A 22,247-nucleotide genomic window follows, 5' to 3' on the forward strand; every position below is an offset into this window, starting at 1 on the left:
AAGCACACAAAACCGCCCTTTAAGACCCCCAAATGTGCGCTCCACCAGCTGTCTAGTGGCAGTAAGCGCGGAGTTAAATGCCGACTGTGGTCCTGGCCTGGGTTTGCTGTAAGGAGTCATGAGCCAGGGGGTGCAAGGATATCCACGATCTCCTGTTTTAGAATATAAGAATAGAAAAAGGAAAAATAAACATTTAAAAGATGTAATTTTTACAATATGAGTGTTAAAAAACACCAAAAAAGAACCTCACCCAATAGCCACATGTCTTGGCCTTCCAACAGTCTTAATCTTTGCCAGATCCCTGATGGCGAATCACATGTGCGTCATGGGAATTCCCGGGGAACATAGCATTCAGGGACAGGATCTGGAGGGATGGGCCACAAACAACCATGATATTCAGAGAATGAAACAGTTTCCTTTTTCTATAGATTTCTTCATTATGTTTTGGCGCAACAATGGCAACATGTGTCCCATCCACAACCCCAATAACGTGTGGGAAGCGACTACCCCCTTCCTGAAATTGCCGCTTCACCACAGCCAGGGCACCAGTATCCAAAGGCATTGCTATGAACTGCTTCACTCTGGTGAGGAAAGCTTGGATGACACGCCGCAGGACCTTACTGAACTGGCCCTGCGACATGCCAACCAGATCCCCAACTACATGCTGGAAAGAACCAGTGGCCAAAAAATGTAACACAGTAAAGAATTGTGTCAATGTTGGTATTGCTGTAGGATACCTAATGGATTGTTCTAGATCACTCTCTATTATGGAGAGAGTGTCTAGGATTAGATGAGGTGGCATCCTGTATCTGCGCAATACCACATCATCAGGCATCCCAAAAAGGGTGACACGGGTACGGTAAATTGGTGGCCTTGCACGCCTCCGTTGCCTTGGAGGATGAGGAGCCAGTTGGGGGGAGGGCTTCCGCCGGTTGGGGTGGGAGGGCTTCCGCACCAACATATATGGCCAGCTGCATCTTCAAATGAAGGTAGGAAACATTAAAACACAATCAATTAACAACACACATTGCCCCAATAAAAATTCTGTGTATGGCAGTTTAAACACTTACTTCAGGAGCGTACTCCATATCTTCATGATTAAAAACAGGAACAAACACAATATATATTTTAATTAAAGCACATTTACCTACGTAGCTACAACATTGTTTTCCATGAAACCAACAAAACAACACAAAAAGAAACACAGGCAAAAATTAACATAAAATTACTAGTTTGACATACTCAACAATATATGATTAACCTATAAAGTATGGACTACTACAAAATAAACCTATCAAATTCAGTAAACAATGGCAACGACATGTAACTTACAAACGAAACGAATATTTCCGAAAAGGAAGAACAAAACAAACAGCCTACTTTGGCACACCAAATGTTTTTTTCGTAAAAAGTTTTAAAAATATGACTATGATAATAGGCCCAAACACACTGTAACCCCTCCAACACCAGAACAACAATGGACAGGCTACTTATCTGCTCAGAAAAATAAAGAAACTCTTTTTATTAAAACACAAATATGGCCTACTTTGGCACTTATCAAGCAAACAAAAAAAAGCAACCTACAAGAGAGAGAAATACACTCTGAGAATAGGCCCAAACACACTGTAACCCCTCCAACACCAGAACAACAATGGACAGGCTACTTACCTGCTCAGAAAAATAAATAAACTCTTTTTTATTAAAACACAAATATGGCCTACTTTGGCACTTATCAAGCAAACAAAAAAAGCAACCTACAAGAGAGAGAAATACACTCAGAGAATAGGCCCAAACACACTGTAACCCCTCCAACACCAGCCCACCATTCGACAGGCCACTTACCTGCTCAGAAAAATAAAGAAACTCTTTTGGCCTACTTTGGCACTTAATAATAAGACACAAACAAAAAGAAAGAGCAACCTACAAGAGAGAGAAAAGGACACTGAGAATAGGGCCAAACACACTGTAACCCCTCCAACACCAGCCCACCATTGGACAGGCTACTTACCTGCTCAGAAAAATGAAGACAGTCTTTTTATTAAAACACAAAAATGGCCTACTTTGGCACTTATCAAGCAAACAAAAAGAGAAAGCAACCTACAAGAGAGAGAAAAGGACAATGAGAATAGGGCCAAACACACTGTAACCCCTCCAACACCAGCCCACCATTGGACAGGCTACTTACCTGCTCAGAAAAATGAAGACAGTCTTTTTATTAAAACAAAAAAATGGCCTACTTTGGCACTTATCAATATGATATGAAATGAATAAGCTACCTAAAACATAAAAGAAACCACTCTGAGAATAGGCCCAAACACACTGTAACTCCTAGAACGGTAACACTGCAAATTACATGTTAACCAACTATTAGATACTAAATGTATACACAGATACTAAAAAAAAAAAAAACAAAAAAAAACATAAACTGATCATCAAAAAAAAATAGCATTGGTCACCCCTACATACTCTTTGTTTTTATATAACAACTATTTTAAACCCATTTTTAAGGTTAAAATGCCATACACCCACAAACACAGGCTGCATACATGCCGTTTAAATAGCCAGTACTGCAATTACTGGAAAAATTAGTGTAATTAGCACCTGTGCGATTTCCCGCACTGAAAATCACACGCAGCTATAAATTGCCAGACAGCTGTGCCAATGCACATGCCATCAGCAACATGGCTACTCCAGAACAAATGGCTGTAGAGTAAAGCTTGCTGCAGCAGCAGATGGCCACCTTAACGGCCAGAAGAATAGTGCTGTGCCAGCAGATGCTACAAGCTGCCAGTGGTGATGGAGAAATAGCAGGACCCAGAACTGGGGCAACCCCATCTTCTGACCAAATCACACAGGGGTATGCTGTGAATCCCCTGCCAGACACAGATACTGGTGAAAGTGAGGTAGATTCTGGACTAATAACACAAACCCAAACAACACAACCAGCAAGTGAAGAGGAAGATGGTGAGCAGGTACAGGACGATACCTCACAGGCTACAACCAAAAAGAGAAGGCGACAGCTCACCTTTTCTAAGAGGGAGCTGCGAGTTCTGGTCACACAAGCCATGGACAAAATACATAGAGGCGGCAAAAACATGAGTGCTGCGACAAAAGATTGCATCTGGAGGGACATTACAGATTCCGTAAATGAAGTCGGCTTAATTGTCCGCACCCCACAGGAAGTTAGAAGACGGTAAGTGTATATTGACACACAATTTTATGTTAATTTTTTTTTAAACTTGCCTATATGTGATGTTGCCTATAGCAACCAAATACATAACGTGTACAAGTAATCAAAACAGGTATTTATAACTTTTATGTCCCTTACCCCTAATTCTAATCACATATGTAGTTGGGCCGACTTCAAGTCCCGCCTGAAGGGCAAGAGGTCTGCGGAGTGGAGTGCCTCGAGGGCAACAGGGGGAGGTCCCACTGCCACTGTGGAGTATACAGACCTGGAGGAGCTGGCGATGGACTGTGTGAGCTACGAGGAGGCGAGTGGGGTGTCTCAGATGGACACGGACCTGCTTGAAATTGTTAACCTACATGACTTGCCAGGTAAGTTTACACACATATAGAATGTACTTTTTTTAGTGTTGTTTTAAAAGTTGTGACTTTGTTTTTGTTTTTTTTGTTTCTGTCCTTTTGTCTCTCATTCTTCTATTTGCTTTTAACATAACACAGCACAGGAGGGTGAGCATAGTGAGTCAGAGGAGGGGTATCCAGCTGAGGCTGAGGTGGGGAGACCTAGTGAGTCCTCCAGTGTGGGTCGGCAGATTCCACCTGGCCAGATTCCAACTGGCCCCCCCCACCAAACCCTCTACTATCCCGGGGGTTCTGTCTGAAATTGCCAGTCATGCTGAGAGGCTGACACAATTTCAGGACAAGATGCTCCGGGAGGTAAGCCAGATATCTGTCCGGCTCACTGAGCACACAACCTGTGTTGGGCAAGGTGTGGCTCAACTCTGCCAAGGTCTGGCAGAGATCAGGCAGGGCCAAGCCGAACTCGCCTCCTCGGTACAACTCTCCAGCTCTGTTGTGCAAGCTCTACAGGACATCGCTGGCTGCCTTGCCCACAGTGGCAGGCGGCCAGGCACATCTGCTCCCTCTCCTACCCCTGCCCAGGAAGAAGATCCCACTAGGCAGGGCTCTTCGCAGACCGAGTCGTGACCAACCACATCAGCCGGGGCGAAAGAAGAGAAAGTAATGTCTCTCCAGATGCCCAGCACCCATGTTTGCCATGTTGCCTTTATGTATTTGTTTTGGCTTGTGTGGCCAGAATGGACAACTCCCTCATGCTGAAAGGTGGTTGTTGTGTTCTTTTTTTTGTTTGTAGCCTGTGAGGTTTTTTTTCCTGTGCACTTGATCCATCTTCCTCTTCCTAGCGTGCTGTGTCTGTTTGAGTTTGTTTATTGTGCCAAGAATCTACCTCAGTTTGACCAAAAGTATTCTGTGGCTGGGGGTTCACAACATTTTTTTTTTTTTATTAAAAATTTTCTTTGGCCAGTAGATAGGGGAACCACAGTACTGGCTTCTGTTATGTCAAAATCACCACTGGCAGCTGTTTGTCGCTATGTAAACAAATATTTGTATATGTTTCTAATATGCACATATGTCAAATTTTTATTTTCATGCTAATTTCTAAATTATTGAATTTATTTTCGTAAGTAAAAAAACAAAAACAAAACTTGTTTGTGTGTTTATTTTAAGGTTATGCATTCTTGAAAAATGTGTACAGTAAACTTTTACATTGCATATTTACATTTGTGGACCAAGGGAACAAACATTGAATATTCTTATTTGGTAATTTGCTTTCACAACAGTTAACTGTGCCTAGAAAAAAAAACTAACTTTGAAAACCACTTACTAGGGGCAACATGCCATATTATTTGAAATGGTCACATGTTCCAAAACAATAATAAGTGTGTTAGTAAGTATCATTAAGCATAGGCTGCATTATGTGGCTCATGTTGTTCGGTATGTACAAAGGAAGATGACAATGTAGAAAACATGGCATGTTGGCATTAAGCAGATGTAGTTTGTAAGTTGACTTATTCACACTTGATCAAGGAGAATATTTGTTAACAAATAAAAAACATGCTGTTAACAGCAAAGTATTAAAAAGTAATCCTAAAAAAACCAGTACATTATTTGTCAGTGTGTCAGATTTTGACATGGTAAATTATAAATTGGTATGTGTAAAAATAATTGCTGGTAAGAGTCATTTGTAACTGCAGTGTTTGGCAATTATTTGCTCTACAGGTGACTTAGATTGCCAATTACAAGCTAAATATGGGCCAACACACTTGTAGCAGAAGTTCGCAAAGGCTGAGTAGCTGCAGACTTACTCCTAGGCTGCGTTCAGGTAGCGAACATTTGTTGTGTACTTATAACCATCAGCTACGCATTTCTGCACAAAACACACCTCCCACACTAGCCGCCCACTTTCACGCCTATTTCGTTAGATAGCGAAGCCAAGCCTCTGCTCCGCCTCTGTCACACCCTGTTTTCGTTAACGTAGTGCGTCCTGAAAATCTGTATTTTTGCACAAGCGTCGTAACACTGGCTTTGCGCATGCGCATTGTTGCTTTGGCGCATGCGCAGTTTGCACATTTTCACCGATGAACTGCTGCGAACAACTCGGAATGAGGGCCTATGTTATTGTAGAATATGAGGGAAAGTTTTATCCAGGAATAGTAAAAGATAAAATGCAAAACCAAGTTGAAGTAACTAAGTAAGCACCATGACCATGTAAAGGGTGACTTCTTGATAATGCCCCGAGAAAGAGGATATGATTTGGTAGAACACTAACATAGTAAAGGGCAAAATAATCGCTACAAGTATAACTGGTTTAAGAGGATATGAATAAACAGTATTCCAGAAATAGTTACATAGAGTATAGACAAAAAGATACTTAATGACATTTAATTTTATTACAGTGTATTCTACTTCTAGTATCTCGTACTTTGATATACAGTAACATACCATCTACTGTGTGTAAGATGATGTGTTGTCTTTGTTTTATTAACATAAGCACCAGTGTTCATTTACTGGCTTTGTGTGTTCAATCACTGATAATTTCTGCATCTCTCCTGTTTTTTGGTTGTAAAATTCTATTACTACAGTCATTAAAACCATAATTACTTCAAAAAGTATATATACTTTATTAATGATGATGGTACACAAAATGTAATTTATGTTGTATCTGCTACATACACCATCCTCCTTAACTGTTATTTCACTGGATGATTCACTATATATCACTCGTTGCTGTATCCGAGTTGCAAAAAGGGATGATTATCGTTTTTTCGGTTCAAGGGTGGCAGTATTTCTGAAACAGAACAGTTTGTGAACTGTTCTCATGCTGCTATGGTGAAGTTGTATCGTGACTGGACAAATGGCACCATTGTGAATAACTGACATGGAAACTTTGATGTGAGAGGTGAACGTCGACTACACAGGTGCATGAGGGTCAATCGACACGCTACAGCGGAGCAAATCACCATTAAAATGAACCTGGGGACTACCAGTCGTGTGTCTAAAATGACAGTTCAGCTCACATAACCGATGTCCGTTCTGAACACCACGGTTACTCTGGCAATTACCTGGTGGTCATAATAATGTGACTTGACCATGTATATATACATGGTCAAATCACATTATTATAACTATCATCTACTAGATAATGGTGTGAATTAAACAAACAGAATAAAATAAATAGCAAATTTAATTTCTATAAGCCAGCAGGTAAAAACACACAATGCAAAAACTGATATAGAAAAATAAATAGTCCTCCAAATAGTCTATAAATGTGGCCAAATTACATATTTAAATATGGGTGCATATCCCTTTAAATGAGACAAAATTGTCTAGCTTTGAGGTGATAAATTACCAGTTCTGTGGAAATCCTAACAAGATACAAATTTTCCCACGCAAAAATATATGTTTCACAAATGCACACCGTGGATTTGCTGGAGGTCCTTAAATTTAAATCTCTGCTGGCCAAGTGTACCGAATTACGGGTTTCGCTGCTATAGCTTTCAGCTTTATCTAAAAAATCATTCTTGTATGCACACCATATCACTTTCCCCCATGACCTAGCTTTATTTCATTTATAGAAGCCCCAGGCTTAGGGCCTAATTCAGACCTGATCGCTGATCATCGATTTTTGCAGCCCTGCGATCAGATAGTCGCCACCTACAGGGGGAGTGTATTTTACTTGTTCAAGTGTGCGAACGCATGTGTAGCAGAGCTGCAAAAACGTATTTTGTACAGTCTCTGCGCAGCCCAGGACTTACTCAGCCACTGCGATCACTTCAGCCTGTCCGGGACCGGAATTTACATCAGACACCCTCCCTTCCAATGCTTGGACATGCCTGCGTTTTTCCAACCACTCCCTGAAAATGGTCAGTTGCCACCCACAAACGCCCTCTTCCTGTCAATCCCCTTGCGATCACCCGTACGAATGGATCCTTGCACAAACTCATCGCTGAGCGGCGATCCGCTTTGTAGCTGTGCAACGTGTATGTGCATTGCAGTGCATACGCATGCGCAATTTGGCTCTGATCGCCTGCTGTGCGAAAATGCACAGCAGTGATCAGGTCTGAATTACCCCCTTAGTAAATAATAATAATTCCCTGGCATGGCTTAAATCACAATAAAAAATGACCCTGGCCTGGCTTAATATAAAAAAGGTGCTCAGATTGCTTAATTAATTTAAAAAAAGGCCCTGCCCTGGCATAATTAACGGGAGAAAAAAGCTCCTGGCTTAAATGCAAGGGTTTACTGAGAGAAATACTTTTGATAATTTCCAGTAGAACCAGTATACTGTGCACATTCCTCCTATTATAAATATTAGATTATCATTAAAGCAAATTATTATAGTTTACTTGTCTTCAGATTTGTGTGATAAGAATGATATTTTCAGTTTCAGATGCAGCAGTGCAAGGTAGACTGTCTAAACCAACTGGGGAAATGCCATTTGATGCAAGCACCATTAATTAATCTAATTTTTACTGAGGTCAAGCATTTTGTAGATGAACTCCTCTGTCAACAGGTATGTTTAAATGTAAGCCTAGCAAAAGTCAATTGATGCTTAAGAACAGCGGTGGCTCCTACCTCTTTGTAGAAGGTGCTACCGCTGCCGTTACTGCCTTTAGTAGATGAAGAAAAAAACAGCCAATCTGGTCCCGGCACCTGTGCAGTGGATTTGGCAAGCGCATATCTGGCAGAGGGGACTGTGCATGCATAAAATATCGGCTTCTATGAACTGCATCAGCTGCAGCCCTTAGAAGCTATTTAGGGCTGCCCGAAATGCAGGGAGTAGCTTCCCACAGGAAGCATGCTCTGCTTATCACAGCTCATATTGGCTGTCCAAGAGGTTGAAAACCCCTCTTAATTGGACTGCCAGTTCTGCTGGTGACTTGCTGGTAGCATGTTCAATGGGAAGTTACTGCTAGTAACAGTGTAGCCAGTGTAGTCACAGACTGCAGATGGCTTACTGTGGTGGTGGATTTTACTCCACGGGGAGGGGAGGGGGGGTAGCTGCAGCCCATAGGCAAAATCTGCCAGTGCTTAAAATGCAGATGAAGCAAAGGTCATGACTTGAGTTGCCATCTGTCCTTTTTAATACAAAGGAGTTTACTACGTCCCATATTGATTCAATATGGGAAGCAGTTTGTCTTGTATTCCAGCCCTAAATGCTGCCAGGGGCACACCTAGTCAGGGGGAAGGGAAGAGTCCTTGTAACATTCAGAAACATACAGAAGCTGTATGTATGTATCATTGCCATCATTCAAACCGTGCAAATAGTATTTCTCTTACGTCCTAGAGCTATGCCTCACCGGATCAGGTCTCACATGATCTCATTGACTCCAGGGGGCCGTCTGTCGCTGCACTGGTGGCTCCAGGACCAACAATTGTGCAGGGGCCGTCCCTTCTGGATATCCGACTGGGTCCTGTTGACAACAGATGCCAGTCTAAGGGGTTGGGGCGCGGTGCTGGAGCAACACTCCCTTCAGGGTCGGTGGACCGATCAACATTCTGAAATTGCGGGCGGTCTTCAATTCGTTTAACCTGGCCCAGCATTTAATTCAGAACCGTCCTGTTCAAGTACAGTCGGACAACGCCACCACAGTGGTTTACATAAATCATCAAGGTGGCACTCGAAGCCGTTTGGCAATGAAGGAAGTCTCACAGATTCTACAATGGGCGGAACGCCATCTACCGGCCATGTCGACAATATTTGTTCCGGGAGTCATGAATTGGGAAGCGGACTTTCTCAGTCGTCAGGACGTACACGCCGGAGAGTGGGGCCTACGTCCAAACGTGTTTCAACTCCTAGTGGAAAACTGGGGCCTTCCAGACGTATATCTGATGGTGTCTCGACACAATCACAAGGTTCCGGTCTTCAGGGCAAGGACAAGGGATCCTCAAGCAGCATTCGTGGATGTGCTGGCGGTGCCGTGGAGGTTTCAGCTGCTGTACGTGTTCCCTCCGGTGTCACTCCTGCCCAGGGTAATTCGGAAGTTCAAGCAAGAAAGAGGAATCCTGCTTCTCATAGCTCCAGCGTGGCCCAGACGGCACTGGTTCTCAGACCTGCAGGGCCTATCGTCAGAGCGTCCAATCCTACTTCCACAATGCCCAGACCTCCTCGTTCAGGGCCCCTGTGTCTACCAGGACCTAGCCCGGCTGTCTTTGATGGCGTGGCTCTTGAAGCTTCCGTCTTGAGGGCTAAAGGGTTTTCTGAGGCGATCATTCAAACTATGTTGCGGGCCCGGAAACCTGCTTCTGCTCGGATTTACCATAGTGTCTGGCATTCTTACTTTGTTTGGTGCGCATCTAACAATTATGACGCTTCCAAGTTTAGTACAACCAAGTTGTTGGCTTTTCTTCAGCAGGGCCTGGACTTAGGCTTGCGTCTGGCCTCCCTCAAGGTTCAAATATCTGCCTGGTCGGTGTGGTTTCAGAGAAAGATTGCAACCTTACCTGATGTGCATACCTTCACTCAGGGTGTGTTGCGTATCCAACCTCCCTATGTCCCGCCTGTGGCTCCTTGGGACTTGTCTGTGGTTTTGGAGGCATTACAAAAGTCTCCGTTTGAACCTCTTGGTTCAGCTGATCTTAAGTGGCTTTCCCTTAAGGCGGTGTTTCTGCTGGCTATTGCCTCAGCTAGAATAGTGTCGGATTTGGGTGCCTTGTCTTGTAGTTCCCCATATCTGATATTTCACCGTGACCGGGCGGTTCTTTGCCTAAGGTGGTTTCTTCGTTCCACCTTAATCAGGAGATCGTGGTCCCAGCCCTAGTCTCTCATGATCTGTCTACCAAAGAGCGGTCTTTGGATGTGGTATGGGCTCTCCGTATCTATGTGAAGAGAACTACTTCTATTAGGAAATCTAATTCTCTTTTTATTGTTTGGGTTTCACAAACGGGGCTGGCCTGCTCACAAGCATACTTTGGCCAGATGGATTAGAATGGTGATTGCACATGCTTATGTGAGGGCTGGTCTGTCAGCTCCTGCTCACATTACGGCCCATTCTACTCAGCCTGTTGGACCTTCTTGGGCGGCCCGCCGTGGTGTGACCCTTGAACAATTGTGCAAGGCGGCTACGTGGTCCTCAGTGAACACGTTCATAAGGTTCTATGCCTTCGATACTGCCACTTCCCAGGATGCTTCCTTTGGACGCCGGGTTCTTGTGCCCGCTACAGTGCGTCACCTCCCATAAGGAACTGCTTTAGGACATCCCCTATGTCTATCCTTGTGGAGCCCAGTGTACCCCGCAGCAGAAAATGAGTTTTATGGTAAGAACTTACCTTTGTTAAAACTCTTTCTGCGAGGTACACTGGGCTCCACAAGGCGCCCACCATGACGCACTAAGCTTCTTTGGGTTGGTATGGCATTAGCCGCTGACACTTCTTCTGTCGTGAGAGTGTGGTGTATGTGGCTACTAACTGTTGTCGTCTCTTTTCCTGCTACTGCATTGGGCTGGTTAACTAAAAACTGAGCTCCTGTGCAGGGAGGTGAGGTTATAGAGGAGGCGGCGCTATGCATCTTGGGAACAGTCAAAGCTTTTGAGCCTGTTGGTGCCTCGGATCAAGATCCCACTCTACACCCCTATGTCTATCCTTGTTGAGCCCAGTGTACCTCGCAGAAAGAGTTTTAACAAAGGTAAGTTCTTACCATAAAACTCGTTTTTACGCTCAAACCAACCACCTACAACTCTCTCCTGCGGCGACTATTGTGGTGAGTTACAGTCAACAACCCTATCCCTGCACTCTTCTATCTAAAATGGCCCCAGAAATCATGAGGGATGGGTTTATATCCAATCCAGCACATGCCAAATTTAACATTTTCTTTGCTTTGAGAGCTGATTTTAGTTGGAGGACCCGAGCCATGACTTGGTTCGACTTGTTTACCATAATCTAGCTCTTTCAGATTTTTATGAGTGTGAACTGCTCTTCTTTTTTATAAATACAGTACATAATTTTCTTTTAATGTAAAATTGTGAAATACAGTCATAGAAGAATAAATTAAATAAAGTCATATAAGAAATTTACCAGGATCCCTGCATACTTGGTCAGCTGTGAGTACTAAGCTGCAGTTTTGACTCCTCATGAGCAGCAGCCGGGTTGTGTCCTCAATGGAAACGGATCACACAGTGTCTGTGTCCTTCAGTTCTGTCTGGCTGTCTGGTTTCAAGTTACGACTTTTTGAGCCCCCACAAGATAATCTAGGCAGGATTGGTTATTCCTTAGTAGAAAGCAGGCTAAGCGTAGGATGGGACAAATGTTTGTACCCTGCAGTAGCAACCATCTTGATTCTTTAATGCAAGAAGAATTCCATCATACCCACAAAAAGTAATACAATCACGCTATAGTAGATACATCATGGATCAAACGGCCATTTACCATATGTTTTTCCTGGCCACATTTTGCAGTTTACTATGTATACTAAATTAATGATATGGCATTTGTTGAAGCTCATCAAAACAGTTAATTATAGCAATCCTTAAAGGTTTCCACTCTTTAAGCAGAATAATTATCCACCAGTCCTCCTATTCTTATCTGTGGAGTGTTAAAACAATCATAGCTTTGTGCTCCTAATTTAATGGACACATAGATGTGACTGTTTTATTTTACATCATTTATGTCCCTAATTAGAGCAACTGTTTCTTCATTCTGATCCCTATAATTTCATATTTGTGTTCAGTTCCATAATTACAGTGCTCTTTAATATAATTTTTATGTACGTGAAACATTTATGCGGAAATAAATGGACATCATTTTTTTATTGGTTCATTCATCATGATGGTTTTTCTGGGATTGTATTATAATCCTATGTATCCTAATTATTTTATATTACTTTTTTAACTTTTACACTTCATTGCTGCAATATGTTCTCCTTTTTTCTTATAATACAATTCACAGCTGTCTGACAAATCATAAATAGCTGATGAACTGGCTCTTGTCATTACTGTTCTGACTTTTGGGAGTGAGACCTTCCGCTTCCTCTTACCACGAAATGCTACTGTATAAAAATAGGAGCTAACATTTGTAGAGATTAATATGTGCATAATTAAGCAGCTGCATAATTGATCAATGAAACCCTAATTTTTCAGGAAACAAATAATATTTAATTTGAGCTAACGAGGACCATCAAAATTAACAATTAAAAACAAATAGAGGCTAGAAGAAAAATAAATTTAAATAAAACAACAAGTTTAATGGCAAAAGCCATCATCTGCCAAATGGATATTCAGATGAGTGCACAATTATTCCCATAGTGGCCAAACATGTAGCTGGTAGTCAGTGGCGTAAGTTCGCCCCAGTCGCCCGGAGGCATGATAAATGTTGGTGCCCCCCTACATATACACACACATACCATATGTAGCTATCTGGCACTAAGGGTGAACAGTAGCAGTGTGCTCAGGTACCTTTCCCAATAGTAATATAGATACACATAGAAAGTGGACGCACACCAAGTCAGTCATTACAATAAAACAGACACCAGCATACCTTTATAGTACACCTACAGTGCTCCCTCACCCGCCAGCGGGTCTCGATGGAGATGCTTTGGCGCAGCGGTGTGCCGATATGACTAGTGTTCACTCTGGGATATTTTTAGGGCAGGGTGCTGATCACGGGGAGGGCACATTTTTCCATTTGGGAGGGCACATTTTGAAGTTAGATGGGCAAACTTAGGTACATACTATAATGCTTGGTGCTCTCATTCCTATAGGCGAAAACATTGACAGTGCGCGCCGAAGGCGTGCAGCAAAAATCTAGGGGCGTTGTTTTGTGGGGAAGGGGCGTGGCCACATAATAGTGGCAATTCACATTACACCACACGGTAGTGCACCTAATACACATTGCACCAGGTAGAACCTCCTATACACACACTGCACCAGGTAGAGCACGTTATACATATTGCGCCAGATAGAGCACATTATACACACTGCACCAGGTAGAGAGCACTGAGGCACACTGCACCAGGTAGAGAGCACTGAGGCACACTGCACCAGGTAGAGAGCACTGAGGCACACTGCACCAGGTAGAGAGCACTGAGATTGAAGTTTACAGCTGCAAAATACTTACAAGGTTAATTTAGCCCAGGGGGACTCTCATGTGCTTACAGGGTCCGGCGGCGCACGGCTGGGTCCAGCGGCGTGGCGGGGTCCGGCAGGCAGCAAACGGCAGGGCGCACAAAAACGGGCATGGCAGGATTCAGCTGTCTAAGGGGCAGGGTGCAGCGCCCTGTGAAAGACACCTAGCGTGAACACTAGATATATATAAAAAAACACACCAACGCCTCATTCACTTAAACACACACGCCGCTTTCACACACACACCTCATTTACTTAAAAACACACATGCCGCTTTCACTTAAACACCCACACATGCCTTTCACTTACACACACACCTCTCACACACGTGCCTCTCACTTACATACACATGCCTCTCACACACATGCCTCTCACTTACACATGTCTCTCACTTACATACACACATGCCTCTCACTTACACACACACATGCCTCTCACTTACACACACACATGCCTCTCACTTACACACATGCCTCCCACTTAAACACACATACATGCCTCTCACTTACACACACATACATGCCTCTCACTTACACACACACAAACATACATGCCTCTCACACACCTGCAACTCACATCACTCACTCACTCACTCACACACACACACATGCCTTTTTTACTTGAATGCACAACTTTCCTTAAAAACACACACACCTCACTTAAAAACAAGCACACACAAAACACAGTGCTTCCCCCCAAATCCACCTCTCCCCCACCCCCCACACAGTGCCTACCTTTGTCTATCATCAGGCTCACGGAGCACGGAGGAGCAGAGAGCTTCCCTCGGCTGGCTTACTTAACTAGAAGGGCCCGGGAGGAGCTGTGCTCTGGAGCTCCCCCTAGCTGCAGCCAGTGCCATCTCTCTGTAAATACAGGAGGCAGCTTCCGTGTCACTGACACAGCTCCTCCGTCTGCAATAGCAGCGCGGTCCTCGGGCAGCGGGAGACAGTGGAGGAGATGTGCCCCTTGCGGTCAGGAGCCCGGCGGCAGCCGACTCCACTGCCTCCCACAGTTCCGCCACTGCTGGTAGTACAAGCAATTGCTTAAGACAGCGTTTCCCAAACTGTGTGCCACAGCACCCTTGGGTGCCATTTAAACAGAGAGTGAACGGCTGAAAGTTCCAAATCCACCCCCTTCATTTTCCACCTCCCAGTGTGATGGAGGGTAGGACTGCAGCTTGCCCCAGCGAGTGGGCATTGAAAGCTGGTAGGCTGGCAGCTGATCTACTCCTGCTTTTGGGGCTTCTGCTGCTAACCATGCTCATTACTGTGGTCAGAGTCAGCCCTGCCAATGCAAGCCAGCATCAGGTGCACGAGTCTTCTTTACTTGCTATGGGCTGCTGGGAAACTAAAATTGTCACAAAGTACTGTATGCCCTGTATGTGCTGTACAGTATCCATAATATGCACATTTAATGATGCCCTACATACCCATTCAGTTTTCTGATTACAAACCCATCAAGATGTGTGTACACAGTGTGTATCTAGCTGTTTCTGTATGTTTTGTTTGTTTTCTATTATCTCAATATTGGTACGGAATCGGTTTGTGTTAACAGACAGTTGGGATGCCGGCTGTCAGTATACCGACAGTGGCATCCCGTCTGTTGGAAGCGAGGCAGCGAGTCGCAGGATCGCTACTCTTGCCACGCTTCGGGCCCGGTGGCTCGCTATGCTTGCCATAGGTTATATTCCCACTTACTTAGTGGTGTGGACCCACCAACCGAGTGGGAATATCCGTCAGAGTTTCGAATTCCGTCTGGCGGTATTTTAACAGGCTGTTGGGATTTCGGTGTCGGTCTCCTGAACGTTGAACGATCCCAGCAGCCGGTATTTTAACTGCATCCCATTGGTACACATATGCTTGCTGTGATTTGTATTTCTACAGCAACTGTATGTATTTCTGTTGGGGCAATGAAATCAATGGGGTAATGGCATACAGGGGCAATATGTGGTATTTCAGTATGTAGACTGTAATGTGGGCAATTATATTTTTAATAAAATTATTAATAAATATATATATTATGAGAATTTCAATTGGAAACTTTTAGCTGAAAATTCACCTAAGCGCTGCAGACATAAGAGGTTATTATTGTAAGAGAACCCCATTTGTTTTTGCAAGTGTTACATTAGCGTGAGAAGTTTCAGCACTAATTTAATCTACCCCATGGTCTAGTGGTGCAGCAAAAAAATTTTGTTTTGCATCTCAAGATTTTACATAAAACATTTAATATCTGACAGCAACTCATCTTTAGTTTTTGGTTTTGCCAGCTTGCAAATATACTTTTTTCGAGAATGCCTAAACTAAATAGTAATAAAATAAATAATTAAATTGACTAATTAAATTGTGGTAAAATCATATGCCCTATAATAAAGTTAACAAACAGCTAATTTTATTTGTCATAATAACACAAGCATATAAAGCATGTTACAGTACACTATAGTGTATTACCATATTACGTCATTAAGGAAGGGATCCGGTCAGGATCCCAGCGTTCAGTATCCTGGCAGTCAGAATACCGACTCCAGAATTCTGACACTGCTTGGAATACCGACACCAGGATCTCAACATGGATCGTAATTCTGGTGCTTGGATCTCGAACTCTGGGATCCTAGCATCGGTATATCCCTGTTAGTCGGCATGCCGACTGTTGGGACTTTAAGGGAGCGGGACAGCACCGTAACTATGTGTGTGCCAGGTGTGCCTGGCACACAGCGCAGTCGCCCCGGGGGCGCAACGGCCAGCGGCTTGTAATGAGTTAAATTGACTCATTACAAGCCGCCTCTGCTGTGTGCACCGCACTGAAGCCGGAGGCAGGGGAGGAGAGCAGCAGTGCCGGAGGCAGGGGAGGAGGAGGAGTAAGGGGGACTGGAGCCGCAGCAGCGCAATGTAATTGGTAGAGGCGCCGCTGCAGCTGTCCCCTTTCCTTCTGCATTGGCAGCCTGGCGCTGCTGTGAATGCTAGGATGCGCTTCCCTCATCCCAGCATTCACAGTGGCGGCCAGCCAATGCGGAAGGAGAGGGGACTGCTGCAGCGGCACCTCTAAAAATTACATAGCGCTGCTACGGCTCCAGTCCCCCCTCCTCCTCCTTCTCCCCTGCGGCTGCCCGGGATCTGCCAGCACAAGGAGACTGACTTCCAGTGGGGAGATATGGTAAGTATTTATCTGTCTGTCTGTCTCTCTCTCTCTCTATGGGGGTCATTCCGAGTTGTTCGCTCGTTATTTTTTTGTCGCAACGGAGCGATTAGTAGCTAATGTCCGCAGTGCAACTGCGCCAAGTAAATTTGCTAAGCAGTTAGGTATTTTACTCACGGCATTACGAGGTTTTTTCTTCATTCTGATGATCGTAATGTGATTGACAGGAAGTGGGTGTTTATGGGCGGAAACAGGCCGTTTTATGGGTGTGTGTGAAAAAACGCTACCGTTTCTGGGAAAAACGCGGGAGTGGCTGGAGAAACGGAGGAGTGTCTGGCCGAACGCTGGGTGTGTTTGTGACGTCAAACGAGGAACGACAAGCACTGAACTGATCGCAGATGCCGAGTAAGTGTGGAGCTACTCAGAAACTGCTAAGAAGTGTCTATTCGCAATTTTGCTAATCTTTCGTTCGCAATTTTGATAAGCTAAGATTCACTCCCAGTAGGCGGCGGGTTAGCGTGTGCAAAGCTGCTAAAAGCAGCTTGCGAGCGAACAACTCGGAATAAGGTCCTATGTTCTGTCTGCCGTAATGTGTAAAAAGGGGAACTGTCTGCTGTAATGTGTAAAAAGGGGGATGCTGTCTGCCGTAATGTGTAAAAAGGGGGACGCTGTCTGCCGTAATGTGTAAAAAGGGGACGTTGTCTGCCGTAATGTGTAAAAAGGGGACGCTGTCTGCTGTAATGTGTAAAAAGGGGACGCTGTCTGCATAATGGGGGTCATTCCGAGTTGTTCGCTCGTTGCTGATTTTCGCAACGGAGCGATTAAGGTGAAAATGCGCATGTGCATGGTACGCAGTGCGCATGCGCTAAGTATTTTATGTCATGCCGCCGTCGCGGCCGCCGTACTTGCCTCTCCGGGGGTGCTGGCTCTCCGGGCGGCCGTTCTCCATGGCGGTCTCCGGCGCTCGTGGTGTGGACGTCGCGGGTGCGCCCGGCGTCCACTGGGGGACGGGTGACGTCATCGGCGCTTCCCCAATCAGGTGCTGGCGGGAAGTACAAATTCAGACGCCGGGCAGAGCTCCGGCGCCTGAGTATAATCGTTACTACTGCTGTAGTTGAGATCTCCAGAGCTCCCGTATCCCTGTGGCGTCAGCGCTTCCTCTGTGCCTCCCAGCACCTCCGTGCCTCCAAGCACCTCCGTGCCTCCAAGCACCTCCGTGCCTCCAGCACCTCCGTGCCTCCAGCACATCCGTGCCTCCAGGCACCTCCGTGTCTCCAGCACCTCCGTGTCTCCAAGCACCTCCGTGCTTCCAAGCACCTCCGTGCCTCCAGCACCTCCATGCCTCCAAGCACCTCCGTGCCTCCAGCACCTGCATGCCTCCAAGCACCTCAGCATATCCAAGCGCTTCAGCGCCTTCAAGCACCTCAATGCCTCTAACACCTCAGTGCCTCTAGAACCTCAGTACCTCTTGCACCTCAGTGCCTCTAGCACCTCAGCATCGCTCTCAGTGAGCTTATGGTAATCTTCACCAATTCATCAGCACCTTTGCAAGTCTTGTCTTTCAGGAGACCTTCAAACGTCCACCCGTGCCTTCTGTCTACCGTCCTAATCCTGCATGAGGAAAACCTACATTCGGCCATCTCTACTGCGACCCAGTGGCGGTTCCTCTTCCCGGTCATCGGAAGAAACCCAGAGTCCACAACACTTCCAAACCAGGTCAGTGATAGTATACTCAGGCCACATGGACCCGGGGGATCGGAACACAGAGTCGAGCGCCATCCAAAGTTTGGCTTCCTGAGTTCAGACTCAGGAGGCGACACAGGGCCAGGTGATGCAATATCTCCAGGAATTGTCCGGCCGATTGGATCAAATTCAAGCATCTTTAGCTTCCGTAATTCCGATTCCAGTTCCCGTAACTGCTCCAGTTGCTGTTTCTAGTAACGGCCAACCTCCGGCCGGTACCAGGTCACGCCTTCAGCTTCCTACTCCTTCCAGCTATAATGGGAATCCAAAGAATTGCCGTGGTTTTCTAAACCAGTGCGAGGTGCACTTCGAGCTTCTCTCTCATAATTTCCCTAAGGATCGGTCTAAGGTAGCGTATATCATTTCCCTGCTTGAAGGGTCAGCGCTGGATTGGGTGTCTCCGTTATGGGAACGATCTGATCCCGTGGTTTCCGACTACACCAACTTCATTACGTCCTTTCGAAGAATCTTTGACGAGCCCGGCAGGATGACCACTGCTTCTTCCGACTTGCTCCGTGTTCGTCAGGGCTCCCGCTCCGTGGGTCAGTACGTGGTTAATTTCCAGACCATTGCCTCTGAACTTCGCTGGAATAATGACGCCCTGAGGGCTGCCTTCTGGAACGGTCTCTCCGACCGGCTGAAAGATGAGTTGGTCACTAGGGATCTGCCGGATCCATTGGAAGAGTTGATCTCCCTTTGCGTCAAGGTGGATCTTCGGATGTAGGAGCGTGGAGGAGAACGTAGTCGTTCAGATCGTTCCAGGTTCCGGCATCCTCCTCCTAGGCCGGCAGATGTGCCCAGCTCGGACGAACCCATGCAAATTAACCGGTCCCGACTGTCTCCGGAGGAACGACAGCATCGTCGTGAGGGTAAACTTTGCCTTTACTGTGGAGCCGCAGATCATTTCCTCAAGTTTTGTAAATCTCGTCCGGGAAACGGGCAGGCCTAGCTTGTTCTGGAGGAGTCAAGTTAGGGGTCACGACTAAATCTTCTCCGAATTTGGATTATTTGCTTCCTGTGTCTTTAATCACCAAGTCTGTCTCCAAGTCTTGTGAGGCCCTGTTGGATTCTGGAGCTGCGGGGAACTTCGTTTCTTCTTCCTGTGTCCAAAGCATGGATTTGAAGGTACGGCCTATCGAGCGGCCTATTTCTTTGACGGCTATCAATGGTACTAGAATTTCCAAGGGTCTCATAACGTGGCGCACGGAGCCAGTTAAGCTGCAGGTCGGGGCTCTTCATCAAGAATGTCTGGAATTCTTGGTGATTCCGGAAATGCATCATGATCTGGTCCTCGGAATGCCTTGGCTCAAAATTCATAATCCCCACATTGACTGGAAGTCCTCTCAAATTCTGTCTTGCAATTCTTTTTGTCATGCTAACTGTCTCACTCCCGTTTGTCCGCTCCGTGTCTCTTCTAAGTCGGATGAAGAGCATATTCCGGAGGCGTATCAGGGGTTCAAGGATGTGTTTTCGGAACAGGCGGCTGATCAGTTACCACCTCATAGGCCTTGGGACTGCCCTATTGACCTTATCCCGGGGAAGATGCCGCCCCGTGGCCGCACATATCCTTTGTCACTTCCCGAGACTCAAGCTATGTCGGACTATATTAAGTCTAATCTGCTCAAGGGATTCATTCGCCCCTCTTCCTCCCCTGCTGGAGCGGGCTTCTTTTTCGTGAAGAATAAGGACGGGGGGTTGAGACCATGTATCGACTACCGCGGCTTAAACAATATCACCATCAAGAATAAATACCCCTTGCCACTAATCACAGAGTTATTTGATAGGGTTCGTGGCGCCCGCGTTTTCTCCAAGCTCGATTTGAAGGGAGCTTATAATCTAATACGCATCCGAGAAGGGGATGAATGGAAGACCGCCTTCAATACCCGGGATGGGCATTACGAATACCTGGTGATGCCGTTTGGCCTTAGTAACGCTGCTGCCGTCTTCCAGGGATTCGTCAACGAAATCTTCCGAGACATGTTATATCGAAGTGTTGTGGTATATTTAGACGACATACTGATTTTTTCCAAAGATCTTGTTGAACACAGGACTCAGGTCAAAGAGGTGCTCCACCGTTTACGAAAGAATCGTCTCTATGCTAAGTTCTCCAAGTGTATCTTCGAAGTGACATCGGTTCCGTTCCTCGGTTATATCATCTCGGGGACGGAGCTTCGCATGGATTCGGAGAAGCTCTCTGACATTCGTGACTGGACTCAGCCTCTCTCTTTGAAAGCAATACAAAGATTCCTGGGCTTTGCGAATTACTACAGGAAATTCGTGAGGGGTTTCTTCACCATTGTTGCGCCCATTACTGCCTTGACAAAAAAGGGCTCTAACCCAAGTTTGTGGCCTCCCGAAGCCATTGAGACTTTTTCCCACTTGAAATCAGCTTTCATGTCCGCTCCAGTACTCCAACAACCAAATTTCGAAGGACCTTTCTTCCTAGAAGTTGTCGCCTCTTCGGTCGGAGTTGGGGCCGTTCTCTCTCAGTACTCCTCAGATAAGAAATTACATCCGTGTGGCTTCCACTCTCGTAAATTCTCTCCAGCCGAACGAAATTACACTATTGGAGACCAGGAACTTTTGGCAATTAAATCTGCCTTGGAAGAGTGGAGATATCTCTTAGAAGGGGCCAAACATGTGATTACCATTTACACTGATCACAAAAATTTGTTGTATATCAAAACCGCACAATGCTTGAATCCTCGCCAAGCTAGATGGGCACTCTTCTTCACTCGATTTTCTTTTGTTATCAAGTACCGGGCCGGGACTTTCAATACTAAAGTGGATGCGCTGTCCCGTTCACAAACTTCCACAGACGAAGATGATTCTTTTGAGCGGAGTTTAATTCTAAATCCAATTTCTGTCTCCGCTGCCTCAACTACTCCAGTTCCTCCCCCTGGAAGAATGTCCGTACCAGCTAAATTCCGTCCGAAAATACTACAGTGGGCCCATATCTCCAAGTTTTCCGGTCATCCCGGCGCCCAGAAGATGTACAAGTTTCTGCAAAGATCTTACTGGTGGGACACCGTGAGGAAGGATGTACAGGATTACGTTAATTCTTGTCCACAGTGTACACAACATAAATCTCCTCGGCTGCCTCCTGCTGGGTTGCTTCATCCTCTGCCCATTCCTATAAAACCCTGGACTCACATTTCCATGGACTTCATCACTGACTTGCCCTGTTCCAAAGGTTGCAACACCGTCTGGGTGATCGTCGACCGTTTTTTGAAGATGGCGCACTTCGTTCCATTGACCGGTCTGCCGACAGCTCCTAAACTAGCTCTATTATTCATCCGAGAACATTTTCGATTGCATGGGTTGCCTCAGGAAATAGTCTCTGATCGAGGGGTACAGTTCACCGCAAGGTTTTGGAAAGCTCTCTGCTCGGCCTTGCAGATTAAACTAAAGTTTTCGTCCGCTTATCATCCCCAAACGAATGGACAAGCGGAACGAGTCAATCAAGATCTAGAGACTTTCCTCCGCCTTTATCTCTCCCCTTCACAGGACAACTGGGTGGAGTTGTTACCTTGGGCGGAGTTTGCCCATAACCATTCATTTCATTCTTCCACTGGTGAGTCTCCGTTCTTCGTCAACTATGGGTACCACCCACGAGTTCCGGAGTTACCAAGTCTTCCGACAGAAGAGGTTCCAGCTGTAACGTCCACTCTACTACACTTCAGACAAATTTGGAGTAAGATTCATGCTAGTCTTAAAAAGATTTCAGTCCGATACAAGTTCTTCGCAGATAAGAAATGGCGAGCCGCTCCT

The 22,247-nt window shown here is 45.6% G+C and overlaps 1 protein-coding gene across 1 annotated transcript in view; it reads left to right on the forward strand.

Moving 5' to 3' along the window:
• Positions 1-22,247, forward strand: part of MEI4 (meiotic double-stranded break formation protein 4) — a 577,891-nt gene that overhangs the window by 414,599 nt on the left and 141,045 nt on the right. Inside the window, exon 4 of the mRNA XM_063916852.1 lies at positions 7,928-8,056. Within this exon, the coding sequence (XP_063772922.1) occupies positions 7,928-8,056 (129 nt within the window). The remainder of the gene's footprint in view (positions 1-7,927; positions 8,057-22,247) is intronic.

The sequence above is a fragment of the Pseudophryne corroboree genome, chromosome 4 (assembly GCF_028390025.1).
Source record: "Pseudophryne corroboree isolate aPseCor3 chromosome 4, aPseCor3.hap2, whole genome shotgun sequence".
In the NCBI taxonomy this organism is placed as follows: domain Eukaryota; kingdom Metazoa; phylum Chordata; class Amphibia; order Anura; family Myobatrachidae; genus Pseudophryne; species Pseudophryne corroboree.